The 12,519-nt window shown below is 46.2% G+C and overlaps 1 protein-coding gene across 4 annotated transcripts in view; it reads left to right on the top strand.

Annotated features, from left to right (window-relative positions):
- The window catches only part of ADGRG2 (adhesion G protein-coupled receptor G2), a 55,102-nt gene that overhangs the window by 23,647 nt on the left and 18,936 nt on the right, over positions 1-12,519 (top strand). For 3 of the 4 annotated variants that reach the window (XM_081199407.1, XM_081199404.1, XM_081199405.1), the window contains 8 exons: positions 901-968; positions 1,917-1,956; positions 2,060-2,094; positions 2,630-2,727; positions 4,147-4,219; positions 4,643-5,106; positions 6,481-6,661; positions 7,427-7,583. In XM_081199407.1, the coding sequence (XP_081055533.1) occupies positions 901-968; positions 1,917-1,956; positions 2,060-2,094; positions 2,630-2,727; positions 4,147-4,219; positions 4,643-5,106; positions 6,481-6,661; positions 7,427-7,583 (1,116 nt within the window). The remainder of the gene's footprint in view (positions 1-900; positions 969-1,916; positions 1,957-2,059; positions 2,095-2,629; positions 2,728-4,146; positions 4,220-4,642; positions 5,107-6,480; positions 6,662-7,426; positions 7,584-12,519) is intronic. The other variant, XM_081199406.1, reaches the window with a different exon arrangement.

Below are 12,519 nucleotides of genomic sequence, written 5' to 3'. Positions count from 1 at the left end.
TTTGTTTTTATCTTATATTTTGGAAATGTACATCCAGTTTTTTTTCCTTTAAATTTTTTTGGAGCCCCAAGAGAGTGGGGTCTTAGCTATAGCTTGTTTAGCTTATACATAAATCCGGCACTGGGCAGCTTTGACGTAGGAAGTGAATGGGAAGGAACATTAATCTAGGCTGCAGGAAATTCTTGCTTGCTACCAATAAAGTTGATCATTAAGAGATGGACATAATGAAAAACCTTCTTTTTATGATTGATATTAATTGACTTATTTGGCAGGGGGTCATCGAGTCAGATAGAATCTTGGAACTTGCCAGGTCCAACACATATTCATGGATGTGAATACTTATGTCCCTTGCTTTGTCAGTGGAAGTAGCTTTAGAAGGTGAAAACCTGAGGAAATGTACCCCTCCCCCAGCAGCTTTTGGCAGATGCTCCCAGTGTGTTGTGGTAAAAGATTCAGGGACAACTTGTTTCGCTCTCTTCAAGATAATTAAAGTAGGGTTTCTGGGTAGGGATAAGGTTTCTTAAAGCAACATACCTCCTGGGTGAAGCGCCACGCCACCTACATTGTTATTATATCTGTCCTGTACTCTTTAATGAGATCCTAGCAAAGTACACAAGACTGTACAGTGGTACCTCGGGTTACATACGCTTCAGGTTGCATACGCTTCAGGTTACAGACTCCGCTAACTGAGAAATAGTACCTCGGGTTAAGAACTTTGCTTCAGGATGAGAACAGAAATCATGCTCTGGCGGCGGGGCAACGGCAGCAGGAGGCCCCATTAACTAAAGTGGTGCTTCAGGTTAAGAACAGTTTCAGGTTAAGAACGGACCTCCGGAATGAATTAAGTTCTTAACCCGAGGTACCACTGTACTTTGTTAATGTTTTCTTTTTCTTCTCTAGCAATATCCTGGGGACAGCACCAGTCAGTACCAATTGCAAGATACTTCACCAGTACTAAAAGTACCAAAGTAAGCATTCCATAGTTCTTGATTAGGTTTTTGTCCCTTACATGATATTGAATGTTTGGTCATATTTCATTTTGAGTACTCTCACATAGTAGTGGCTGCATTTGCCCAGCATTCTATACCATGGTTTAATGCAACATCAGAGTACTTAGTCTCCCAGGTTTGCATGTTTTACACACTGATCTCCTCTTCCCACATTACTTGTAGGATGCCAGAAGCTCTTACATTTAGTTTCCCTTAAGCTTGGTTTGTTACATGTGAAACAGGGCCCATGATACATCTCTATGAGCCATTTCAAAACAAGCCAACTTCAAACCATGGCTTGTTGAAACTAACCATAGTTAGTGAAACTATGATACCAGGTTTGGATGCAAATACAATTTGAGTTTAGGAAATATGTGAGGAACCTTTGGCTCTCCAGATGTTGCTGAACTACAGCTTCCATAATTTCTGACCATTGGCCATGCTTGCTGGTGCTGATGGGAGCTGTAGTTCAGCAACAAAGGCTCCCAAAGGCTTGCACAGCTGTTTGTTGTAGCAGCCCTGGCTATAAGTTCTGCAGGCAAATGGTGCCTCTGAGAGGCACCTCTCTGTGGGGTGGGGGGTGGGGATCTCAGAGACCAGGGATGGCAGCAGCAGTTGCCTGGAGGACTCCCAGGGAGAGGGGAGGAAGCTGAAGGAACACTCCACAAGGGATATTGTTTAAAAAGGGTGAGAGGCTGCCAGCTCTTCAGGAAAGCGGTGGCATAACTGGGCTCCTGGGCCCCACAGGGGTGCCATAGAAAGAATGTAGCTGGTCCAGGGAACCATAGATTCAGAAAGGTTGAAAGCCTCTGTTGTAGGCATAGGATATGATGGGAGCTGCTGGAAACTAAACTGGCTCAGGGATAATTTACTAGTAAAAATCAAATATAGCATTTCTAACTAAGCTAGCAAAAACTTTCCTTTTAGCATTTCAGATTTCAACCAAACCCTTCAGAGCATAAGTGAAGTAAGTAAGCATTCAGTTATTACTATAGATATTTATTTGTGGACACTTGTGTAATTTTGAACTTGATGATCAAGTAATTTATTTTAAATTTGTTCTTTTATAGTCATCCATCATACAGTGTCACGAAGTAATCCAAAGGTTTGTCATATTCCTAGTGATTCTTTTATTGGCTGCACATATATTAAAAAGTGGAAAGACACTTCAATGCTTTAATAGACATTTTATAGTGCTATCCAACTCAGAAGTGCTATACCCGGAATAACTTTTATAAACAGCAAAGCCACTTCTGAAGAAATGTTTGAGGAAGGGTGTGCCATCTCAGTCTTCTAACCTCTCAATTGGAAAGCCATTAATTCTTGAATTATTATTTTTTAAACCCACCTTCAAATCCCCATAGATTCTGAAAATATTGGAAAAATTAAACTCTTATTGATGTTTGTTGTTCCTACAAATAGGGTTTTGCTTTGTTTTTAAATTAGTTTAATTAGATCCAATAAGTAGTAACAGATGTTTGGTCCTCATTTGTCTAACAGGACAAACCAAATAATGGTGCACACTTATATAGTTTAGAATAACGTGATTTAACTAATTAAGCAGGAACACTGCTTTAAATAATTCATATGCTGACATTCAATCTAATAGCATTTACTAGATTTTTCTTTTCACATTGTAGCAGATCAGAGTGCAGTTTCACAATAAAGGTGAAGAAAAACATGGATATAAGCAGCATATTGTCAAAATTGGAAGGGAAGGCAGAACTTAGCCTAATAGGTAAGTAACCAATAATCTCTTGTTCTAGAGACTGAGATAACCAATGGCACAGGTCTCATCTAAATTCCAGAATTTAAGCCTTTTGCAAGGAGGGGGTTTAAAAAAGTATCTGAAAACTGTTAGTAAAACTGGGCTAAGGAGAAACAGTGTTTGACAACCCAAAAATCAAAAAGTCTACTTCTGGTTTGTATGTTAACCACTTTCTCACTTCAGTCCTTTTATCCATGGATGATAATAGGATGAGATGATAAATGGATGAGAATGTGCAAGCTGTCTCTGTTTTATATCAGTGCCAATATTTAGTGTGGATTGATATCTGATTTGAAGGGCCTTCAACACAAGATGTGGTGCATTTGGGATGGGTGGGGCCTGTACTCCCTGGTCACCTATGGATTCAATGAAAGGAGCTCATGTTCCTACTAGGATGCACAGCTAAGTAAGGGAAATTGTTTGGGTCTGTGTATAATGTAGATACCACAACAGAATTTCCGGTGGCTAATAGATTATACCCAATGCAGGCCATTCATGACATCAGTTTGCAGTATTATTATTATTATTATTATTATTATTATTATTATTATTATTATTAAATTTATATCCCACCTATCTTGCTGGGTTTCCCCAGCCACTCTGGGCAGCTTACAACATATATACAAACACAACAAAGCATCAAACATTAAAAAACAATAGGCAATATTGAACACTGTCTTGACTCTTCTTTTGTACTCGCACAACTTCTCTACTGATCATTGTTTAGGTATAGCCAGCAAGAAGTGTTTTGCATTTTCCCCAAGCCTCTTCACACAACTAAATAATTAATCTATTTTTTTTTCATTTATTAATATGTATTAATCAATTTCCACTCAACCCTTCAAGCAAGCTCTCAGAGCAGCTAATTTTTGAACTTCCTTGTGAAGTGGAACGACAGAGTGATTGTATTGCATTTTATATGTTCAAAATACTCTTATGTTGGGGTTGGGCAAAAGGTAGATTTGATAGTAGACTGTTGGATGACCGGCAGTTGACCTGTAAGGATTTCTGATCCCCAGTTGTTTGAAAAGACCAACAGACTCTCCTGCAAGTGAAAAATTAGACAGTTGAAAGTTTAGGGGAAAGCAAAGATTTGTGCAGATGAGTGTAAACACAGTTCTGTTTCTGAAAACAAGTTCTTGAGCTGAACACAGAGGCATGTTATGTCTTTTGTTCTATGTGTGCTGCTGCCCCCAGTCACTATTTTGCCTCTGGTTGCTGTACCTTGGAGTTCTTTTAATAAACACAATAGGTATAATAAGCCTGAAATCTGCCCACCTGCTCTGTCTGACAAAAATAGTTAAAGTTATAGAAGATTTAGTTGTTTTCATAATAATATCTAACTGGCAAATTAAAATGCTAATTGTTCTTAATTTTTTGTTATTCTAGAGTTGTGCTGTTGTCCAGCTTTTTGGCCTGACTCTTGTCCCTCAACTGTTGAAGAGCTAAAATCACTGCAATGGTAAATGTGTTATAAAACGAGGCTTAGTCCAGGTTCTGCCTGTATTTGCAACCATGTGCATGCTCTATGGAAGTGAAAGAGCATTGTTCTGTTGTTTACTTTGCCTATGAACCACTGTGTCCGTGTTAGGAAGGACTGTCTGCTAAATGGCTGTGGAATAAGCTTGACGTCATATTTAGCACCTTTTTTAGTGCAGAATTCGAAATCCCTTAACATACCTGAGTTATGATAGTGGCTGGTAAAGAAATCCTCTGGACTCATGAAACACCTTAAGAATATTAGCAAAACCAAATCTGTCCTTAAATCTATCCATATAATAATTACCGCGTTTCTTTGGAACCTTGCATATCTCTGTCCGAATGCAAGTTGCTGTTAAACTGATATCAATACCTGTGCATAATTTTATCTGTGTTCTTCCTGTAGTGGTATTTATGGAGCACTTCCTTGCACAAGCTCTAGATCTCCTGACACATCCGTTTTACCCGTTACTCCTTCCACTATGCCTTCTGATGTTGTGACTCTGCATGGGTATCCTTCCTCTGAATCAACCACCGCTTCACCTCCACCTTTGACTAAGCCAACCATTGTTTCACCTCCACCTTTGACTGAGCTTACAACAAATGACCTTGCTACAAATACGGGTCTTCCTCTCACTGAACAAAACAGCGTTGTGCTTCCTTCTACAACTCCTACCAGTGCAGTTCTTCCTCCTTTTGAAACAACTAATCCAGTCTTTACAACAGTGCATTCCACAGTGGATGCAGTACCTCAGACTACTTCCAAACCTACAGTAGCAGTTTCCCCAGCCACCTCAACTGCCATGACCACTACTTTGGATATTCTTTCCACTACTGAAACAGAGGGAAGTCCGAGAACAGTCAGCAAAGGTAAGCCTTATTTTTAAACGCATAGTGAAGTTCTGTTGTTACTAGACATGGGTTACACATGCACTTTGTGGTGCGGTGTGAGACTAGAAATGCATCTTTATGGAGCTTGCTCCATTTGGCAAGCTGAATTCTCAATAACTTACCATGTAGTAGTGACTAGTAGGTGGTTTGCTAGTGTGGCGATAGAAATCCAGTCAGTACGTTGCAGCACCTGGAGCAGAGGTGGATGTGAGCCAACACTGTGCCAATGCACAACTGCTGTGTGGACAGTTTCTCCAGTGTGGGCATAGGTTGCTGACATCTGCAGGGGCAGCTGTCCGTCAAGCAATCATGTATGTGTATGCTACTGGCTGCAGCAACACCTGCCCCCCTTCACCTTGCCTTGTACCACCAGGTAAGGACAGGATTTTCCCTTTCCTCCTTCTTGTTGTGGTGCGGCCACTTGTTTTAGTGACTTGCATCCCTGGCCGCAACTATTCCAATGTTGCATGTGCCAGTTGCATCCTAGTGTAAGTCAAGGGAAGGCATTCAAAGGGTTGTCACAAATAATGCTGAAACCTGGGAAATGTTTTCAAATGTAAGCTTTAAAGAACTGGGTGCACTTGTTCAGCCGTTCTAATTCATGCAACTGACACATGCTGCATGCTGAATCTGCATGGTAGGAGGAGAGTGACGCGCACTCACCATAGTGCTTTGGCCATTTTAGCCAAAGGGTAATGATAGCCTGGGGCTTTCCCCTGATACATCATACTCACTGACATCTCCCAAAGATAGGATTAGGAATTTTAGAAAGTTCTGTTCAGTCTATGTCATAAGATCTTTTAAGTCACTGGAATTGAATATGAAGATATTTTACATTAAATATATATTTCATGACAGCTGATTTCTGTATTGAAGCAATTCTTGAAGGGGGGGGGAAACACCAGTTCCATTCCAATAGCAGTGTTAAGATATCTTTATAAACCATGGTTTAGCATGACATGCATGAGCAGGAATGAGCCATGGTGAGCCTTGGACTTGTACACCCCCCCCCTCAGAAACTTCTGTTTACTATTTACCATAGTTTGATATGTCAAACGGTTTGACAAACTGTGGTTAATACACTATGGTTCATCTCAAAACAAAGCGGTTGTTTCTTAAGCTGGCTTCTTGAAACAAACCATAGCTACAACTAATCGCGATTCTGCGGTCGGGCACTGCAATGAACTGTGGTTAATGAAAAGTGGAAGATAAATGTTCCATATTCTCCCTCTTAGGAAGAAAACGGTATGAATGAGTACTCAAAACTTTGGTTTAGTGTGATGTGAATATAACGCTTCATTTTCTTGTTTTCAGCTTTGGATTACATACTTTGTGTTTTTCCATCTCTTGCAGAACCAGTGTTCCACAACAAGACCAACAGTGCCAACAGTACCGATTTTGAGAACATAGTTTCTGAACTGGAGCACAATTTGACTGCACAAACAATATCACCTGTGCTTGCAAAAGCAATGCTAAACACTGTTGATTTTCTTCTAAACATTTCCGCAAAACAAATATCTCCACTGTCTAAAAGGTAGGTGTCCTGTACATTTTTCTTATTTTGATAAGGCTTGTCTGTTGTGTGTGATTCTAATATAATCAGCCGTGTGTGTGTGTGTGTGTGTGTGTGTGTGTGTCTCACATACAAGGGGCTGTTGCCCCTATTTGCTTCTCTCACCCCCCACACCCACAGAAATCACCCCCTTCCCCTTAGAGTTTGCCCAGGCTACCCATCCTTCCCCTGCTTTTACATCTTACTGCTGATGATGAGGAGAGAAGGGCCACATACCAAGTGAGATCATTTGTCCATCTTGCTCACAATTGTCTACACTGATTGACGCTGGCTCTTCAGGATGTGAGACTAGAGATACATCCCGCCCTACTTTGAGTTGCTAGAGATTGAACCTCGGACCTTCTGCATACAAAGCCCAATGGTCTACCACTGAGTTACAGCCCTTCTATGCACAAACACATGTGGCCACTATGTGGCCATGGATGAGCAGAAGGCCTCTTTAGATGCATAAAAGACCCCAGAAGCTCAGTTATCTGATTATAGGATTCAAGAGGTTGATACTTACCTAGGCCTTTGGAGATGAGATGGATAAATAAATAAATACTTCATTTTCACTCAAAAATTGAACTTGTCCGTGACTTCTGAGCTTTAGTGATACCTTTTCTAAGCATTTCTATATTTTCAAGTTATTCGAGTGAAGTTACTTTTCATTAAATGCTTATAATTTTTTTCAAACCTGTTACATCAGGAACATCATCATGTCATCTCCTGTTTTTACTTTAATAGAATAATAAAAATAGTGGATGGCATTGGCTTAAAATTGAGCTTCCCGGCAGAATCCATTAATTTAAGCTTCCCTTCTCTGGCTCTGGCTGTGCAGAAAGTCAACAGCACCTCGTTTAATGGAGTTTCTTTCGCTGTTGAAGATTCCCCACACCTTCAGGTAAGCTACCCCTCTCCTTTTTGCTTCGGTAAACCTGAAAGGGAAAGAGAACCTGGAAATATAGCTTGAGTTTGGGAGTTTTGTTAAGGGTTATTAGAGTTGCCCTGACAAACCTACAGTTCCCAGAGTGGTTATCAATCAATCTCTCTTCCCAGGGAATTCTGAAAACTGAAGCTCTGTGAAGAGAATAAGGATCTTCTAACAAGGACGTGTTAAAAACAGCCATGACTGTTTAAAGTGGCACAATACTCCTTTAAATGTATAATGCAGTTGGGGCCAATGTTTGATGGGACTTACATGCAGGAACTGAATACAAGATTGCAGCCGGGGCATTGAACGCCAGATGGGTGGGATATAAATAATAAATAATTTATTTATTTATTTATTTATTTATTTATCGCTTACTTCTAAGAAGGCATGTAAAGGATTGCAGTGTAGTCTTCATAATTTAAATAAAAAAAACAGACTGTACTGGCCAGTAGATTTCAGGGTTCAATGGGCTGTATCCAGTGCTTTGTTCCTGAGGGGACGCGTACCCCTAAACAGTGCCTGAGGGCCCTGAGTGCCTGAGGGCCCTGCTCTTGCCACTTACCATCTGGCTTGGGGCGGGGCCTGGGGACTCACAAGGACTGCTCTGCTGCCCAGGAAGACTCTCCTGCGTGAGTGCCTGAGGGCCCTGCTACTTCTTGCCACTTACCATCTGGCTTGGGGCGGGGCCTGGGGCCTCACAAGGACTGCTCTGCTGCCCAGGAAGACTCTCCTGCGTGAGTGCCTGAGGGCCCTGCTACTTCTTGCCACTTACCATCTGGCTTGGGGCGGGGCCTGGGGCCTCACAAGGACTGCTCTGCTGCCCAGGAAGACTCTCCTGCGTGAGTGCCTGAGGGCCCTGCTACTTCTTGCCACTTACCATCTGGCTTGGGGCGGGGCCTGGGGCCTCACAAGGACTGCTCTGCTGCCCAGGAAGACTCTCCTGCGTGAGTGCCTGAGGGCCCTGCTCTTGCCACTTACCATCTGGCTTGGGGCGGGGCCTGGGGCCTCACAAGGACTGCTCTGCTGCCCAGGAAGACTCCCCTGTGGTGAGTGCCTGAGGGCCCTGCTCTTGCCACTTACCATCTGGCTTGGGGCGGGGCCTGGGGCCTCACAAGGACTGCTCTGCTGCCCAGGAAGACTCCCCTGTGGTGAGTGCCTGAGGGCCCTGCTCTTGCCACTTACCATCTGGCTTGGGGCGGGGCCTGGGGCCTCACAAGGACTGCTCTGCTGCCCAGGAAGACTCCCCTGTGGTGAGTGCCTGAGGGCCCTGCTCTTGCCACTTACCATCTGGCTTGGGGCGGGGCCTGGGGCCTCACAAGGACTGCTCTGCTGCCCAGGAAGACTCCCCTGTGGTGAGTGCCTGAGGGCCCTGCTCTTGCCACTTACCATCTGGCTTGGGGCGGGGCCTGGGGCCTCACAAGGACTGCTCTGCTGCCCAGGAAGACTCTCCTGCGTGAGTGCCTGAGGGCCCTGCTCCTTCTTGCCACTTACCACCTGGCCTAGGGAGGGCCTGACAGGCCTCACAAGGACTGCTTCGCCACTTACTATCTGGCCCAGGGTGGGGCCTCACAAGGATGGTTGTTGCCATTGATGCTGCTACTGCCCAGGAGGACCCGGAGGAGTGCAGAGCTCTTTTTAACATGTTTTGTTTTGTTTTTGTTTTTTAATATTTCCCTTTCCCTTTCGATTCTATATATGGGGGTGGGATGGATGTTTGGGTGGGCTGGGGAATTTGTTAGATTTTGATGAATTTGTAATTTTTGCAGTTTTTGTTTGTATTGTTTTATTGTTTTCTGGGTTGTTTTTGTTTTTTGTTTTTATTGTTTTAAGGTTTTATTGTTCTAGGCTGCGAAAGAATAATATTAATTGCCATCAATGGAGGCCACTATGAGGCCTGGGATTGCTACCGTGGAGGGGCGAGGGAGGTATGGCGGTGGGGGCAGATGTTACAGGCGAAGGGGATCGAGATATGGATACGCTCGTACCCTTTCCAATCTGCGCCCCATCCCGAGGGACGAGGGTAGGGTGAGCAAGGATTACTCACCTCCGTCACTGGTGCTGTGCAATGCCAGGTCTATAGGCAATAAAACCGCCACCCTGCGAGATTTCTTTATCTCGCAGGGGGTCGACCTGGCTTGTGTGACGGAGACCTGGGTGCGCGAAGGGGCAACAGTTACCTTACGAGAGATGGCGCCCACGGGTTTCTCTGTCCTCCACCAGTCGCGGACTGTGGGCCGGGGGGGAGGGGTGGCATTATTAATCCGGGAAGATTGTCCTTTCAGGGCTCTACCATCGCCATCGATCCCCGGCATCGAATGTGTTGGCCTAGTGTGGGGCTCCGAGGAGAGCTTGGCTGTCTGGCTGGTGTACCGGCCACCTAGCGCACCAGCAGCCACCCTGTCAGGCCTATTGGAGGCGGTGGCCGGCTGGGCCTTGGAGTTCCCTAACCTATTGGTATTGGGGGACTTCAACATCCATGCTGATGCCACTCCCTCCTCACAGGCTCTGGACCTGGTGTCTTCCATGGCGACACTAGGGCTCTCCCAGTTTGTTTCGGGCCCCACACATCAAGCAGGCCACACGCTGGATTTGATCTTTGGCGTCGGTATAGATGTGATCATGTCTCCTTCGATTAGGGTGCCATGGTCTGATCACTACGCTCTGAAAGCCAGGATTGACTTTCCACCCCCACCCTGCTTAGGTGGCGAGCCAATTTGGGCTCGCCCGCAGAGGCTGATGGACCCTGAGAGATTCCGCCAAGCCTTGCGGGACCTTGCTCCCCCTGGCGACTCATTGACTGAGCTTGTTGAGGGCTGGAATGCCCAGCTCCTGGCAGCCATCGATGAGATCGCACCTAAGCGCCCTCTGCGACCCCGCAGAAACCGGGCTCCCTGGTTTACCGAGGAGCTCCGGAAAATGAAGCGGGACCTCAGACGGCTAGAGCGAGTATGGCGGGGTGCCCGTGACGGAGCCTCAAGAACATCTTATAGGGCTTTTATGAAAACCTACGAGATGGCGGTGAAGGCTGCTAAGAAGTCATACTTCTCGGCCTCCATTGCATCCGCTAGCTCTCGCCCAGCGCAATTATTTAGTATAATCAGGTCTTTAACGTCCCTTGAAGGACAGCCAAATTTAAATAATAAATTGACACACGGCTGTGAGGCATTTGCGAGCTTTTTTGCGGAGAAGGTCTTGTCGCTCCGCCATGACCTCCCTGCCAATTTGGATACAATAAAGGAACTGGAGGCCCCTCGACTGTCCTCGGGTCCAGTATTGGACCACTTCGACCAGATATCCCCAGCCGATGTGGACAGACTCCTCCGAGCTGGAAAGCCCACCACCTGTCCTCTCGACCCGTGCCCGTCTTGGCTGATTAGAGCGTGTCCAGACGAGGTGCGGGCCCTCCTGGGGGATATCATCAATTTGTCCCTTGGCACGGGGACATTCCCAGGGGAACTGAAGGAGGCAGTGGTGCGCCCGCTCTTAAAGAAAACATCATTAGATCCTTTAGATCTATCCAATTACCGCCCGGTTTCGAATCTTCCGTTCCTGGGTAAGGTGATTGAGAGAGCGGTTGCTGAACAGCTTGGTGGGTTTCTGGATGAAACATCGGCTCTGGATCCATTCCAGTCCGGCTTCCGCGCTGGTCATGGGACCGAGACGGCTCTGGTCGCCCTAACAGATGACCTTCGTAGACAGCTGGATCGAGGCGGGTCGGGGCTGCTGATTCTTCTAGATCTATCAGCAGCTTTCGACATGGTCGATCACGAACTTCTGGACCACCGCCTTGCCGACGTGGGGATCCAGGGCACAGTCCTTCAATGGCTGCGCTCGTTTCTCTCTGGTCGGGGACAGAGGGTGGCGCTTGGGGGGGAATTGTCATCGCGCCACTCCTTGGTGTGTGGAGTACCTCAGGGTGCGATACTCTCCCCGATGCTTTTCAACATCTTTATGCGCCCCCTCGCCCAGCTTGTTCGGAGTTTTGGGCTGGGCTGTCATCAGTATGCCGATGACACCCAACTCTATCTGTTGATGGATGGCCATCCTGACTCGGCCCCAGACACACTGACCAGATGTTTGGAAGCTGTGGCTGGATGGTTACGTGGGAGCCGGTTGAAGCTAAATCCTTCGAAGACAGAGGTCCTGTGGCTGGGACGGGGCGATATGGGATTGGGGGGGCAACTCCCATCTCTTGCGGGGGCGCAATTAGTGCCAGCACCGTCCGTTAGGAGTTTGGGTGTAATCTTCGACACCTCCCTTTCCATGGAGGCGCAGATTGCAGCTATAACAAAGGCGGCATTTTTCCATCTCCGCCAAGCTAAGCAGTTGGCCCCTTACCTCTCTCGCCCTGACCTAGCCACTGTGATCCACGCGACGGTCACCTCCAGACTGGATTATTGTAACTCGCTCTACGTGGGGCTGCCCTTGAGACTGACCCAGAAACTCCAGTGGGTGCAGAATGCTGCAGCGAGACTCCTTACGAGGTCTTCGCTGCGAGATCACATTCACCCGGTGCTATACCAGCTGCACTGGCTCCCGGTGGAGTACAGGATCAGGTTTAAGGTGCTGGTTTTAACCTTTAAAGCCCTATATGGCCTAGGACCCTCGTACCTACGGGACCGCCTCTCCTGGTATGCCCCACAGAGAAACCTACGGTCTTCAAATAAAAACATCTTGAAGGTCCCAGGCCTCAGAGAGGTTAGGCTGGCCTCAACTAGAGCCAGGGCTTTTTCGGCTGTGGCTCCGATCTGGTGGAACGCTCTGCCACAAGAGACCAGGGCCTTGCGGGACTTGACATCTTTCCACAGGGCCTGCAAGACAGAGCTGTTCCACCAGGCCTTTAGCCAGGGCACAGCCTGACTCCCTCCCTCGGCAATCTTCGCAGAGCTCTGGCCCAATGGTTGCC

Source organism: Podarcis bocagei, assembly GCF_964188305.1.
Source record: "Podarcis bocagei genome assembly, chromosome: 6".
Lineage (NCBI taxonomy): Eukaryota > Metazoa > Chordata > Lepidosauria > Squamata > Lacertidae > Podarcis > Podarcis bocagei.
The sequence above is the reverse complement of the archived record's forward strand: the minus strand, read 5'-3'. Positions and strand labels throughout refer to the sequence as shown.